This window comes from Paralichthys olivaceus, chromosome 16 (assembly GCF_024713975.1).
Source record: "Paralichthys olivaceus isolate ysfri-2021 chromosome 16, ASM2471397v2, whole genome shotgun sequence".
Lineage (NCBI taxonomy): Eukaryota > Metazoa > Chordata > Actinopteri > Pleuronectiformes > Paralichthyidae > Paralichthys > Paralichthys olivaceus.
The window spans coordinates 1,583,130-1,598,453 of record NC_091108.1 but is presented as its reverse complement, the minus strand read 5'-3'; the positions used below and the strand labels follow the sequence as shown (position 1 = coordinate 1,598,453).

At 42.6% G+C, this 15,324-nt stretch overlaps 1 protein-coding gene across 7 annotated transcripts in view; it reads left to right on the top strand.

The window, feature by feature from the left end:
- Window positions 1-15,324, top strand: part of zmynd11 (zinc finger, MYND-type containing 11) — an 18,451-nt gene extending 3,127 nt beyond the window's left edge. For 2 of the 7 annotated variants that reach the window (XM_069511565.1, XM_020105191.2), the window contains exons 3-17: window positions 2,106-2,289; window positions 3,295-3,318; window positions 3,913-3,942; window positions 6,405-6,566; window positions 7,000-7,077; window positions 7,502-7,594; window positions 8,357-8,444; window positions 8,523-8,578; window positions 8,690-8,767; window positions 9,122-9,240; window positions 9,395-9,719; window positions 10,226-10,300; window positions 10,546-10,824; window positions 10,948-11,133; window positions 11,639-15,324. In XM_069511565.1, coding sequence (XP_069367666.1) covers window positions 2,106-2,289; window positions 3,295-3,318; window positions 3,913-3,942; window positions 6,405-6,566; window positions 7,000-7,077; window positions 7,502-7,594; window positions 8,357-8,444; window positions 8,523-8,578; window positions 8,690-8,767; window positions 9,122-9,240; window positions 9,395-9,719; window positions 10,226-10,300; window positions 10,546-10,824; window positions 10,948-11,133; window positions 11,639-11,761 — 1,900 coding nt within the window. In that variant the 3' untranslated portion in view covers window positions 11,762-15,324. The remainder of the gene's footprint in view (window positions 1-2,105; window positions 2,290-3,294; window positions 3,319-3,912; window positions 3,943-6,404; window positions 6,567-6,999; window positions 7,078-7,501; window positions 7,595-8,356; window positions 8,445-8,522; window positions 8,579-8,689; window positions 8,768-9,121; window positions 9,241-9,394; window positions 9,720-10,225; window positions 10,301-10,545; window positions 10,825-10,947; window positions 11,134-11,638) is intronic. The other 5 variants (XM_069511567.1, XM_069511570.1, XM_069511569.1 and 2 more) reach the window with 5 other exon arrangements.

The following is a 15,324-nucleotide window of genomic DNA, read 5'->3' as shown; positions in this document are numbered from 1 at the left end:
AGAGTCTTCACTGTAGTAATCGTGAGGGTGGAGCCACATGTTATGGTGGTCCCTCCGATACGCACGCTCAACCAATCGCCAGTCAATCTTGATCGTCAAATTAAAATCCAATTTATCAGAAACATCACTGTTTTAAGAACTACCTAAAATTACAGAAACCATCTTTGTGTACCTTGAGTTTTTAGTTTGGTCCCTGTGTCATCTGCTAACATGGAGGAGACATGGAATCTGCAGCAGCTTGGGTTCATGACAGATCATGATTTGATTCGTGGGGAGAATCTCACGTTGTTCAAACGATGCAAGTTGTTGACAAATTATCTGCGGCAGACCTCACTGCTCACTCATCCCTGTCATTTGGAGGATGGAGCAGAGCCTAAAGGAAACACTTGGCACATCTCGTACGATGAGTTGGCGAGCACCTTGGGAGCTGGTGCCTTGCCAAATGAAAACTGACAAGCGGCTGTTGTCATGGTGACAGAAATAAGCGACATTGATCCGGGTAGCGTTCTCTCTCTTCATAGCACCTCAGCCCTATCCGGTCCCAGTGTGGCTATATTTCACCAACAGGCTTGGTGGCTAAGAGGGTTGTTGAGTTTGCTTCTGCAGAAACAGAGTGAGGCTGAGGTGAATAATTAACCGTCCCCTCTCACTTGGAGGTAAATGTGATCAACTCATACAGGGAGGCCACAGCCACAGAAGTCAGATGACTTGAAACCAATTATGTAATCATTTAAGAAGCTAATTGTTGTAAGATACCTCTTAAGATATATCCATGTGACCTGTGCTGATTAAGATGAGAAACCCAACAAATCTTTCCCACAGAGAACTCCTAACTGGAAATTAACATTTTTCATTTATTGAAAAAACAGCTAGTAAAAACATAAACTAATTACTTTCAGCCCTACGTAATTGCGTTTAAATGTAAAAAAGTGAAAGCCAGTTAAACTTAGATTTTCTGTTACCTCACCAGAAGAACCTATTGAGTAAAGTTGTGATTTTAAGTTAAAGGATTAATTGTGTATCGCAGGCTAGAAGATATACACAGAAATGTTATTTCCAAGTTAATGTTTTGTTCGTAGTGTGAGACTGGTAAGGCAACTCTGATTTCTTTTAAGAAGCTCCTGTCTGACTCGATACTCAAAGCTGCTGTCAGCCTAAATTTTTGACTCAGGAGTAAATACAGACACTCACCTGACTCAGTGACATGGTCTGTTCGTTGGCTGTCTGGCACAGTCGAGGATACATGACCTTGCATAGTGAGGTTCACTGCCAGTCAGCAGGCAGCTGTGGGAATCAAGTGAACCATTATTTGAATCCCATTTTCTCCCACACCGGAAAATGCAGGTGAAAATGTAGATGATAAAAAAACTTTCTTTGATGGCTTTGATATTTTCAAACACCACATGTATCCCAGATCACTTTTTTTGGGAGTATAAATATATGATCAGTCCCAAATTGATACTTAAATCAGTGCAATAGACATGATTACATGGATACTGATATATCTAGTATTGGCTTTCAGCAGGATTAAGCAAAAACTACCTGAGGAATTTCCACAAAACTTGTTGGAAAGATGGGGCATGGGCCAAGAAAGATTTTTTGGACATCTTTGGACATTTTCACAGATTGGAATAATTCATGGAATCTGTATGAATACATGCATATTTAGGGATGTAGATCCAAATAAAAGACTGGATCTAGTAAAGTTAATGAGGTTGTTATAGGGCTGTGGGCTTTTTTTTCAGCCGCTGTACTGTAAAAAATATGGTTGCAAACCTGAAACTACCACCAATGTGTACCTGAGATACCGCAGATTCAGTGCAGAACCTACATTTTAGATGGATGCTGTCACGGTTTTGAACTATGTCCAAACAAACATGATGGATTTGGCTTGGAATCCTGTTGTGTCTTGGTGGAGCTATGTGCTCTACTGCGTGCCGTTCTAGTTCAAGGATCGTAAGTGTCACCTCACTTATAAAAACCTTTAAACTGCTGCACTCATACAAGTGAGGAGTTTCTGGGTTTGGGAGTTTAAATGTTTGTTTTAAGTGAGCACAGCTGTTGTCGCTAATTGTTAAATTTCTTTTCCACTCTCACCTGTGCAGGTACCTGAGTCGGGTTTTTAGTATGCACCCTAAGGAGACTGCCAGACAGCTGAGCCTGGCTGTTAAGGATGGCCTGGTGGTGGAGACCCTCACGGTTGGTTGCAAGGGCTCAAAGGCCGGCATTGAGCAGGAAGGATACTGGCTACCGGGGGATGAAATGGCAAGTCCATTCCCACTCAATCAGGTTATTAACACAAACAACAACAAACACTGAATCTTTTTCAACAGCACATAGAAAGAATGCATGTTTCACTTATTTTTATTGTCATAGTTAAGATACAGTTTTTAATTTGTATTTTACCAACAGATTAATTTTTTCCTTGGTTTAGTTTCCTGATTACTGTTTCAGATTATGACTGAGGTGCTTGACAAGTAATAATGTAAGATGTAAGAAGACAGAGGTAGAAAATTATGTTTTAATGAGTTAATTCAAAATCGAATATGATAGCAAACAAAGGTGGTTATCCATAGACACGTATTCTGGTGCCCTGCTCTTGTGGAAACACAACTTACTGACGCAGTTGTCCTGATGAAAACATTACATGTATTCTTATGAGGATATAACGACCCTGCTGTGAACACAGTGCTAACACAGTCACAGTACACAGACATTACATGCAGCAAGTATTACTGTTGTACCATGATGATGAAGTACTCATCCAGGAAAAAATAGCCAATCAGCAGAGATAGAAAACTCGTTAAGGTGTTTGAGTGAAAATCATAGACTGTAAATAAAGAAATATGACATGACAGCTCCTCAAAAGTGAAGCCTGGTGGCTGGGTGCAGTATAGGACAGAAAACCTGTCTCCTCCGTGTTAGTGTGTGGAACATGGACCAAACACAAAATTCAAAGTTTTAAAACTAAAATGTAGAAGAGTGCATGTAGCCTTAACCCCAGGGCTTTTGACACCAGGGTACTAACATGCTGGCAATATTAGTGTTATGTTTAATCCATTAAACTACAGAAACACGAGTGAGAAATATAATGCTGGTAGACTTAACATTCATTTTGTACGTCTAACATGAACTACTCAGGCCCTTGAAACAATGGTACCAGTCCATATTGAAAGGAGATATGGAAGTCATGGAAAGTGGTCATGGCCTCTGAGGACTGTTGTCCAGCGGAGCTCAGTTCATTTTAGCAGCAGGACTTTTAAACACTACTCTCTGAATCACTTTCAATCACAGGAGCCGAAAGCTGAGGGAAGCAAGGTAAGGGCTGCATTATTTTTAAATTCAGGGTTTGTTCTTCATTTGTTCCCTTCATTTTTTCCTCCCTCCTCTCAACTAACATCATTCTGTGAGAAATTGTTCTGCCACATGCAGTACAGACATGGATTTGAGTGAATCTTTTTATGCACACTGCTGAAGTTAAACAGCATACAGTATGTTCTGGTTCGTGTAAAGGTTGTGGGCTGTATACAATTAAATGATAAGCCTTCTGGGCCAGTAGTGAGAAAAATCCTCATCTTGTACCAGGCGATGCTTCTCCCTGCATTTGAATGAAATTATCACACAAGGTGAAAACGTATCAAGTTTCCATTTGCAGAATGACTCTGCATGCCGGCCTACACTCTAATATTAATCACACTGCCGGAATGTATGTGCTGTCATTCAGTTATGCTGTAAGAAGCTTCACGAAAGTCCATCGCAGCTCTACGTCTATGTGGCCGAGTTTCTTGCAGAAGTGATAAGTGATATTAATAAAAAATAAGTGCTCGCCACTTATCTATAGATGGTGATGCTTGATTTTCAAAACTCAAAAGTCTAACCGGGTACCCGTATCTGATATCCTGGCAAATTTAGGCACAACCAACCAGCGTGGAATCAGCAACAGTAAGTCACAGCATGAACAGTAATCAGAGTATGCTTAATTGAATCATATTTTACTTAGAGACAACAAGCAATGCGATCATAGTTGCGGTTGGTAGCAATCATCTGTGTGTTTGTAGTAGTTTGGTCTTCTCTTCAGAAGGGGTGTGTGCTGCTGTGATCTTGACCTCTGTCTGGCATGCTTATTTGCTCTTTGTTTTATTCATTTTCGATCATTGACGGAGGGTGGAGGTGGGCGGAGGTAGTTGTAGTTTGTGTGGTTGTGCTCTTTAGTTTTTAAAACGTGCCTGCTGCTAGTAACACAGCCGACTATTTTCTTTTTTGTGTTGTGTTGTTTTACAGGTTAGCAGTCACTCAGTGGAGAGACTAGAATAAAGCAGTTGTTTGATGGAGGCTAACTCTCCCTCTGCAGGTGCCTGGGTTCAGTCCAGCTGGCATGTGCTGTGTCCTTGAGTTGACCAGAGGAATATCTGATCCTCAAACAGTTAAACAGGACGTTTGCTCACCCATTATGAAGTTTGGAAATAACACTGCCAAATTCTTTTAAAAATAAATTTAAAATGCACTGTCTCAAGCCAGATTGGATTTAATCCAGGTTTGTCCTTAATTAAGTGATTACGTTGCCTATAAATTCATACCCTAAATGAATTGTTCTCTTTAACATAAATAGGTGGGACGCTTTGTTGATAACTCTTGCTAAACTAATTAAAATCTGGGCCCCTGTGATGCATGATAATTAACATGATTTGATGTGTTTTTGCACTTTGACAGTAGTGAGTGTAAACAAGATTCCAAAGACACATTTTTACACCATTTAATTTACTAACCCATTTCACACTCTCCTCTGTGACGTTGTTTTTTAAAACTTAATTGATTTCTCTACGAGCTTCTAAATGTGAAGAGCGTGGCAAGGGTTTTAAGAATACATCAGACTACAAGTGAAGCAGTGTGTTTGCGCAGGAGGCTGAGATGAACTCTGAGTTGTTTTGTGTAGGTCATTAGAAGGCACATGATGGTCAGGCTCACTCGGCTCTCTGACGTATCTCAGCTTGACGCCGACCGTGTCGAGCTTTTAAACCGAGATGGAAAGCAGTGAGGGACATTTCTGCCCCTCAGACGTCATGTTGCTGTAATAATGTCTGTCGTGCTTGGGCCTAATTCTGTCCACGCTGTTGTTGAAACTTGCTTTGCTGAAAGCAGACGCGGTGTCCTTGGCTAAGAGGGCTCCAGCCTTTTGAAGTCAGCCACTTGTCTTTCACAACATTGAAGAGGCTCTTGACACTCGGCAGAACACAAGGACCGGCTCTGTAATGTCAAGTGTTTGTGTGGGTGAAGAGTCTATTACACTCTGAGAAGTAGGGAACTCGTCTGAGGCATCTATGGACGGAATTCAATTTATGCCCCTGGTAAATTTTCCTCCTTCTCTTCGGTTCATCTGGGAATATGTGAACACAGATGTTCTACTGTATTCACAGTCTTTGTCCCTAAACGAACCTAGAGAGCGAGAATGTGATCTGACCAAGGCCACTCCCACGTAGCGTGTGGTACTTTGCATTGCAGGAATGCAAACACACAGTGTGAGTTAGGCTATGGGTTAAGGGCAAGTAGCTCCAGCTAATAAGAATTGATCTGAATGAGGTACGGTCAAGGCTTTTCTGATGACTTGGCTGAAAAGTAAAACAGACAAAAACTCAGGATTGTTCTCACGTGCCACGAATTCTGTTCAAAGACTCAGAAGTGTTATTTGGGAAAGTGCATTCCTGAAAGATGATCCTCAAGCTACGGCACATAACAACGTGGAGAACGGATCAAGAAGGACACCAAGGTTCTGTTCTCTTCTGGCTTATATTGAATGGCGCATGGTCACGACTCTTCTGCTCTCCCCTACTGAGTCGTCCAGACTGTGAGTGGGAGGAGTTGGACTCTTGACAGGTTGATAAGTAGAAGGATGTTTAGTGGTGCATGCTTTCTGTCTCTGTGCTGTTTACTTGAATCCACTGCAGAGAATGAGTCCTAAGACAGAACTACTGCAACATGTTTGTGTTAGTATTATTTTTAAAAAGGCATTTAATCGAAAAAGACAAGTACTTTATATTAACTTTAACTTCTGTTACTTCTGTAATAGTATACAACAATACACAATAGACCACTGAGTAGATTTCCATGAAACATCTGGATCAGGGGGCAGATCCTGGATTTTCTTTGTCACCTTTAACATTGTGAGATGTTTCATGGATGTTTTTTTTAAAGTCAGACATATTGACTGATAGTTTGTGAATTTTTGGTGCAACTTGATTGAATCTATCTGTTGGTCCTCGGTGGAGTTATGCACTCTACTCTCAGTTGTTGAGTTGGGCAAGGAAGTTGTAACCCAACACAGAAAATATTGTTTCCTCCCCTGCTGTGGTTGGCGGGTTGGAGGGGGGGGTCACCCAAACTTGTGCTGTGCCGTGTCTTCCCTGCAGGACTGGGAGGCAGAAAGCCACGACTGGTACTGCTTCGAGTGTCACCTACCGGGCGACATCCTCATGTGTGACAACTGCTTCCGAGTCTACCATCTCAAGTGTCTGTCGGAGGAGTGCAAGCCCAGAGATGGAGGATCGCACTGGCAGTGCGCCGCCTGCAGGGTAGGTGGTCAAACTACAAAGTGTATGAACTCTAAATGCTCCATTATGTCTATTGTTGTGATCACTGTTTTTGGGGAAAATTACATTTTGGAGTATAAAGGTTAGAGTTGGGTTTAGTATGAGAAAACGGACATAAGTTTGATTGCTTGTGTCCAACATTTCGTTTGAAAAACAATGAGACATTATTGATTTACTCTATTGATAGTTCGAGAGGGCGTGAAGTCTATGTTCTAAAAAAATGGACTAGACCCTTGAGATCTTTGTCAACAAGTAGTAAACTTTTGAATCCGTTCTGCTTTTGTACTTTTGAGGACACTCCGTCCCTGTAATGGGCCAAAATAAATGTTTATTAAATTGTAAGTGTGTGTTTGAAGGTCAGGTCAGAAGTGGCCTCGATTCTAAACTTCTCTCCTTCCTTCCTTCCTTCCTGCAGGGCAGTAAAAAGAAGAACCTGAACAAACAGGACATGTGTAAATACCTGCGTTTCATCGTCCAGCGTATGAAGGAGAGGGTGAGATCAAACATTTATTTCTACCCCATGGTATATTGTAGTGATGCATTTATTCATATATATGTTATCGTATCCGGGGGAGTAATGAACCTGGAGCTTAGACGCCGAACAGTTCTGCTGTCGTTTGTCTGAAATATTCCCTGTGATTAGAAGTATTAGCTCCTAACGCTGCCACCTCCATCAGAAGTTGGCAGAATATTATCAGTTTAAATTGGGGTTAGATCCAAAATATTGACAATTGACCTGGAAACCAAAGCCTCCTCATCCTTGTTGGTCAATGTGGGCGCTACCGCTGATGCACAGCAATGGAGCGAACAGGTTTTATATCTCTAATAAAGAAATAGACAGTGATGTAATGTGAGTGTGACTGAACCCTGTAACATCAGTAACACAGACTACCACTGCTCATTCGTCTCCATTGCAGGCAGTGGACCTGAACAAGAAAGGCAAAGACATTAAACATCCCATGTACAGACGGCTGATCCACACTGCACTGGACGTCTCCAACATCCAAGAGGTAACAGCCAGACGTCGCCTCGTTAAGCTCCGCTCTCCTTTAAGGGAGTGAGGTTTTCATATTTATTAATTGATTTATTTATATTTAAAAATTCAGACAATTCCCCACATTTACTTTAGAAGACATGACTTGGTGATAAGGGTTACTTTATATTACACCAATTGCCTCAAACTATACTCGCTTCAACTGTGTGTGTGTGTGTGTGTGTGGGTGGGGGGGTATGAGGACACAAGTTCAAATCTGGCTTTGTGTCCAAATGCTACCAATAAACTTGAAGTCATAGACTGTATATAAAGATAGACAATATAATGGCTCTCCAAAAGTGAGGCCAAAACGTCTTGATCGCCCCCCCCTGGTGGCTGGCTGCAATATAGGTCATAAACCCGCCTCCTCCGTGTTCTTGGATGGGACGGGGATCGAACTAAAAATCTCCATCCCCTCATCACTACTACACAGACTCCAAATGACGTCAGCGGTGCCAGATGGCAGCGTTCGTACCCTGGATATTTTGTCTCCATTTCTGGATAGTGGGAGGAAGTGGAGACGCATCGTCCATCTTTATTTACAGTCTATGCTTGAAGTTCTTTCCCTAATACAAGACTGTTACCCTCTGCAGATCAGGTAAATTAAGTCCTTGGTCACAATTTGGGTAAATGCGGGAATAAAGTAGTCGCCCTTTACTGAACAAAACACACTCAGCATGTGATTAGACCTCTGAAGATCACTTGATCTTATGTGTCTGTCGGTTTGTCTTTCTTTCAGAACCTGTCTGAGGGAAAGTATAAGAACTTTGATGAGTTCAAAGCAGACGCTCAGCTGATTGTTCACAACACTTCCATCTTGTATGGGGGTGAGTCAAAGTTGAGCAGGTCACATAATGTTTTTTCTGTGTGACTTGATTTTTAATGGTGTGTTTTGTTGTGTGCAGTTCACAGCGACCAGGCAGAGATCGCACGGTTGCTCTTCAGCGACACATGCCATGAGGTACACCCGTCTCATTAGTTTTTTTTCTTGCACAGTTCACAGCAGTGACATTAAGTTTCTGAGTTAATGAGTCCATATCATATCTTTCCTCCCCCTCTTTTTCTCTTCCAGTTGAACGAGTTGTTGTTGTGTAAGAACTGCTTCTACCTGTCGAACGCCCGGCCCGACAACTGGTTCTGTTACCCCTGTGTGAGTACAGGCCCACTGTGCCAGGCCGAACTGCAGCTTCTCTGAACCGACGCGGCAACAGGATGTTTCACCTCAGTGTTTTATTGTTGTTTTCTACAACGACAGATGCATGGACGCAGTTGTAGTATTACAGTATTATTTGTATTAAGTGGCCCACGTAACCCTGTGAAAACAGTTTTAATATATAGATATATATATATTCATAAATTCATGCAGGAATCTGGTAATAATACATTTTTGGCATGAAAAGCAACCTGCTCAAATAACCAAAACAATTCTGGTATAGTGTTCTTGTTAGAAGTCTAACAGGTTTCTTTTTGTGTGTGTGTGTGTGTTTGTGTGTTACCTTGGCAGAGCCCCAGTCATGACCTGGTCTGGGCAAAGATGAAGGGTTTTGGCTACTGGCCGGCCAAAGTACTGCAGAGGGAGGACAACCAGGTGGACGTGCGCTTCTTTGGACACCAGCATCAGAGGTCAGCCCGTGTGGAAGACATCACAGTTCACAGCATCACTTTTCTGATTAGTCGGTCCAACAGTTCCAGTCCCGTCAGCAGGACTGAAACTTATTTTTAAATAGTGCCGTGCTGCTCTGCAACGCAACTACTTTTATGTCCCTGTCTTCTGCAGAGCGTGGATTCCCGCAGACAACATACAGGACATCAAGGTGAGTGTCCAGCAGCTGCAGGTGAAGCGCAGCAATGGTTGGAAGAAGGCGTGCGAGGAGCTTGAGGTTTACCAGCGTTTCCTAAGGGAGGGACGCTACTGGAAAGCAAAGATGGAGGACGGCAGCCCGCCACACCAGCATCATCAACAGAGCCAGCGGCAGCAGCAGCAGCAGGAGCAGGAGGAGGAGGAGGAGGAGGGTGGCGGCGGCGTGAGGTCAGACAGACTGGAGCGGACAGACGAAGCCGAGTCCAGCATCTCCTCCACGAGCAACGAGCAGGTCCGACATGTGAGTACGGTCATGATGATTTCACCTCAAACTAAAAAGCAAAATGACACAAAAAGTTGAAACAAAACAAAGTTAATCTGGGAGTTCACTCTCACCGTGTACATCAAACATGTCTTATAGTGCCATCTGGTGACCAAACTGCCGGCGTAACATGTTCCACCTTCACTTCCTTCAATGAGTAGATTAGTATTAATAGATTTAGATATTAACTGGGGTCTTAGGACACACCCACGCATCTTAATCAATCTCAGTTCAGATGTTTCTTTATACATTTTTCATTTGAACACGTCCATCAAGCTTGATCTTTAACATTAAGTCATTATTCTGCTCCAGTTTGAGTGACTCAAAACACTTCTATCATTTCATATTTATCCATTACTTTTGTGAACCGAAGACTGGGCAACTACACCATTCATCCACATGAGTTTTGAAGAATTTCTTAAAATCTTCAGCTTCAGGGACAAATGATTATTTGAATTTTACCTTTTTTTTTTTCCCCCTTCCAGCTCAAAAGCAGCCAGGAGCCAAAGGCCAAGAAAAGTCGTCGGTCTCAAATGGTTGAACCTAAAGAGGAAGCCAGTGTAAGTTTGTTCGTCAACAATGCGACGGTAAATATTTAGGTTACAGGTTGTTTTCATTGGTGTTCATTTGTTCGTCAGTTAACAGGACGACTCACAAAAGTACTGAACTGGTTTTAATGACATTTTGTGGAGGGGTGTCCTCTCCGAGTGCTTCTAGTTGTTATAACGGCATCGAAGCCAATATTTGTATCATCCTTTCCAAGACGCTTAGAAATGTTTAGTTTGTCACACTCTCTCTCCTCCAGGACCCGGAGCCCGAGATGGAGGCAGTGAGTTCCAGCCAGGAGATTCCCGTGTCCTCAGCGCCGCAGCAGCCCGAGAAGCTGTCGGTGTCGACGCAGACCAAGAAGGCCAGCGGAGGGTCGCCGCGCACGCTGCACCGCGGCACCCAGACCAACAGCGACGGCGCCTGCCAGAACATGTGCCACGAGAAATACACCAAGGTCTTCAACGACGTCAAAGAGATGATGAAGGCGGACAACAAGAGGGAAACAGAGAGAGTCGTCCGAGAAGCTCTGGAAAAGGTGTGTTTGCATTTTAATGACAAAAAGATTAACTCGAGGAAACTGCAGTGATTTGCCCTTTGAGGGTTCGGAACCTGCATGAGATTAAAACCCAGCGTGTCCTGTACGTCTCTGTGGCTTCAGCTCCGTGCAGAGATGGAAGAGGAGAAGCGGCAGGCGGTGAGTAAGGCGGTGGCCGGATCTCAAGCGGAGATGGAGAGGAAGTGTAAGCAGGTGAAGGAGAAGTGTAAAGAGGAGCTGGTGGAGGAGGTGAAGAAGCTGGTGGCCCAACACAAACAGCTCATCTCCCAGACCAAGAAGAAACAGTGGGTGAGTTCTGCATCGACAGCACACGCGTCAGAACCCGGATGGGTTTTCATTTTGTCTGGTGCCAACATTATAAAAACTGAGATATGATGTCGACCTCGTCATTATCAGTCAGTTGCTGCGGACACACGAGTTTCCAGCCCCTTAGTAAAAACTCAGCAGAATCTCAGAGTGAGAACACAGCAGGAGATTATCTGGACAAACGCTAATCTGAATAAAAGCAAACGTCAAGACATCGACTTGGAAAGACGAGATTTGAGTTTTTGGTGATAAGAGCAGACGACGTGACAACAAAACAAACACGTGCTCTCTGTCGCTGAATTCATTTGTTACGTCCACCTCTCTCCCGAGCGCTCCGCCGATTCCTCTGTGACCTCGTCTGACTGGAGAATCTCCTGCTGTGTTTTTTTCCACGTGTGAAAGTTAAACTCCGGACAGCGGATGATAACAAACTTTACTCGCGTGTTGTGGCTGAGGTGGTGACCGCACTCGTTTGTGTTGTTGGCAGTGTTATAACTGTGAGGAGGAGGCCATGTACCACTGCTGCTGGAACACCTCGTACTGCTCCATCAAGTGTCAGCAGGAGCACTGGCACGCCGACCACAAACGAACCTGCCGCAGGAAGAGATGAACGATCAAGCCCCGCCCTCTCTGACCCCTGCACAGCACGCCAATGGCTCTCGCCCTCTCCGTCGCCTGTCAGTCAGTGTCTACAACACACACACACACACATATCTTCTTGCTTCTCTACTTGCCTTCCTGAAAACTTTGTGGACCCGTATTTCTGCTTGAGAAGAGCGAGTCGTTCTCTTTTTGTTTCTGTTATTTAATGTACCCATTGTATTGATTTGTCTTTCCGTGCTTTTGTTCATTTTTTAATTTCTGTCTCTCTGAATCATGAACAGATCGGAGTCCAGGTCCGATTTGTATGTTTTTAAATCTTTCTGTTTCTTTACTGAAGTGCTAATTTTGAGCTCGTGTCAGAGAATGTGTTATTTAAGTGTGTAGTAACAGATGAGCATTAACAGAAAACATTTTATTACCTGAATTTTTTAAAAAGAGTCATTTTTCTTACTGTAAATGCAACAAACACACAACTGTCGAACCCCACTGTAAGTACTGCAGCATCGAGCTAGCTCCGCTTTCATAGAGAAAACTTCTTGAAAAAACAACAAAAAACTGCATAAGGAATTGAACTGTGGACGATGTGGCGCACTCGCTTTTTCTTTTCACGAGGTGTTTGTGGTGAATCGCACCTTTTATCATTTCTACCTAAAATCAAGGCATATTGGGAAACAGGGTCATGAGTTCGGCCTTAAAAGACGCCGACAAAAAAATCTTCCATCTATTATTATTGATATTAATATTATGCAATTTTCCTTTTTTTTAAACAGACACATTTTTATGAGTCAGGTATTCAAATTAAATGTGAAAGATCTTCTTCTTTTTTTTTTTTTAATTGGGGAAATGTATAACAATCTTTCTTGAGCTGGATCTTAGAGAGGTTCCATGATTTGACAGTTTTTACACATTCGTTTTTTTGCACATTTCATTTTGTCAACAGCCCAAATGTGTGTAATAACCCCCCCCCCCCTCCCCCGACCCCAGAAAAAAAAACAAAGACCTGGTGAGCCCCCCCCCCCTCGCTTTGTATATTTTCCGAGCGTCGTAAGTGTAATTTTTAAAGTGATGTACACTCGAAATGCATCTTTTCCTTTTTTAAATCTGAAGTGTAAAGTAAAGCTATGAGACTCTTTCACTGCTTATGCTGTAGTTGTCGGTCAGTGCCTGTTTCTCTTTTCTTTTCTCACCCTCTCGCCTCCGCTGAGGTCACGTGCATGTTGATAGTTCCATCGTCTTTTTTTTTTTTCATTCGCTGCGGAAAAAGCAAACAAGGAAAAAATAAGGAACCAGAAGTTCGCTGGTGTTTAACAGTGAAGACGGATGGACCAATATAAAACATTATGCAAATGTGAATGATCAAATTCATCTTTTCTAAACTTCTCTCTGCGATGGAGGTCGATTGTTTAAACCTTTGGTGCTTGGATTTTTTTTTTTTTTCTTCCTCGATGCGGCAATCAGATTGCCAGGTTTTGATTTGTGTGACACTTTTAAAGTTTGACTGTTTCCTCAGTTATGAAGATCGACTGAACAGAGGAAAATCATTCATCTTCTCTGTACAGATACTTTTCTTTTTTTTTTAAACCCGCATTGGTTTGTGCTTCTGGTGACGTGGAAAATAAAGTACCGTGCATTTTCACATAGTGGGCGGAGCCAGGCTTTTATTTCTATCTTGTCACATTCGTTGTGTCGTACATGAAAAGTGAACTCTCAGTCGAGGTGGTGAACTTGTGCCGTGTGCCCACTCGACAGTGTGTACGTTAAGAACTATATATTGATGTTGCTTTTCATTCTGTACCCACAGGAAGTCAAAATGCTCAATAAAAACCTCACCGAGGCGAAACACAACGAGCCTCACGCAAGAACAAGTTTGAATTTCTTACTTCAGCTTCCTGCATCTGTGAAACCCGACACGTCAGATTCACTTCTGACTAAATGTGCGAGCGTGCACGACGACAGGATATGAACGTAATGCCTCCAATTATACCACATAAGCTTAAAAAGTCAAACGTTTCGAGTTGGGAGATTGGAATCCTGATTTCACCGATGCAGGAAGTTAAAGTCTGTGGCCGAGGCTGCGTCACCTGTGGGCCGCCCCGTCTCTGAACTGAAACAGGGTTCGATCGATCACCTGGACAGAATATAGAATTTTTGGCTCACACTGTTACGCAGCTTTGGTTGTGGGACGTTTTAGCAGCAGGTCCGGTCTCTCTGGAGGACGGAAGCTGCGCGAGGAGTGTTGAGTTCAATAAACGACGATGAACGAACACATCACCGCCGACAACAACGGTGTCGTCGCAACAGCTCGACTCACGTGAAGCTTTTTCTGTAAAAGTGCGGACAACAGCGAAGCTCCAATCAGAACTTCTAAATCACGAAGGTGTCAGAGCGAACGATGTGATTATTGTTGTTGGTCCACTATCACAGAATTTACGCTCACGACTTTATTTCTAAACTTTTGTCTTTGTTTTGAAATTCGTCCGAGCGCGTCACTTTAGCGCGTCACGCGTCGTCGTACCGTTCTGCTGCTGTTTGTCGTCTCATCTCATGTTTCACCGCGGTTCTCCTCCGAGTTTCAGCATCAAACGTTTTCTTTTCGTCGTCATTGCACTACATGTAAATAAACTGTCTCCGTCACGTTGTATGTACATTGTAAATGAATTCACAAATACTCGATTTCAGCTGTTCTCTTCTGGATGACTGTTAGTTTTAGTTTTGTACAATGTACAACCGTTATCACGTTAAACTCTGTGACCACAACACGGAGCTGCGTGTCACTTTCAGCATGTGTGTCTTTCAGTTTCTTTTTTAAAAATTATTTTTGAACGCCGTGAACCACACTGCACCTTCGATGTATCCGAATGATTCGATGTGTTGATTTTTAACAGACTGTTGAAAACCAACTAATAAATGCATGACACATTTTATGTGACCTGCGAAGCCGCTGCTTCTCTTTTACTCTTTTTATATTCGTCCATCCAGCCGTAAAGATTTCAGTGTGAATTTAGTTTGTTTTCCGCTGTGTGGAAAAGAAAATTGATGTCATTCCAGTTTGTATCTCTGGTTTTAAACTGCATGAGTAACGGTGTGTATCAGTGGCTCCTTTTTCTGTTCTCCCTTGTGTAAAGAAGAGACTTTTGCACTTCCTCAGAGTAATGCAATATGACAATGATGCTTTTTTTTATTTTTTGGGGAAATTCACTTCAGCTAGATCACATCTTAAAATCAGTTTCTGCTTGAAACTTCAGTAAATCGATGACACGGTCGACCAGACCCAGACTTTTCACTGTTTCTATTCCCTACGTACATGATGCGGTGTGAGTACTATTTGAAAACCTGCTTATACTTACAGAGTATATGAACTTTTAACTGGAATAATTCTAGTTGAGAATCGGTTTTGTCCTCATCTCCTGGAGATCATGTTCTTCTGTTCTGTCCATATGTAAACTATTAATCGTGGCTTAACATTTTCTATGCTCCTGATATTTCTTTTTTTGATGCTGTAGCTAGCAATATGTATATAAATATATTCTACGTGCTAACATGGAGGAAATAAATGTATCAAAAATCCTG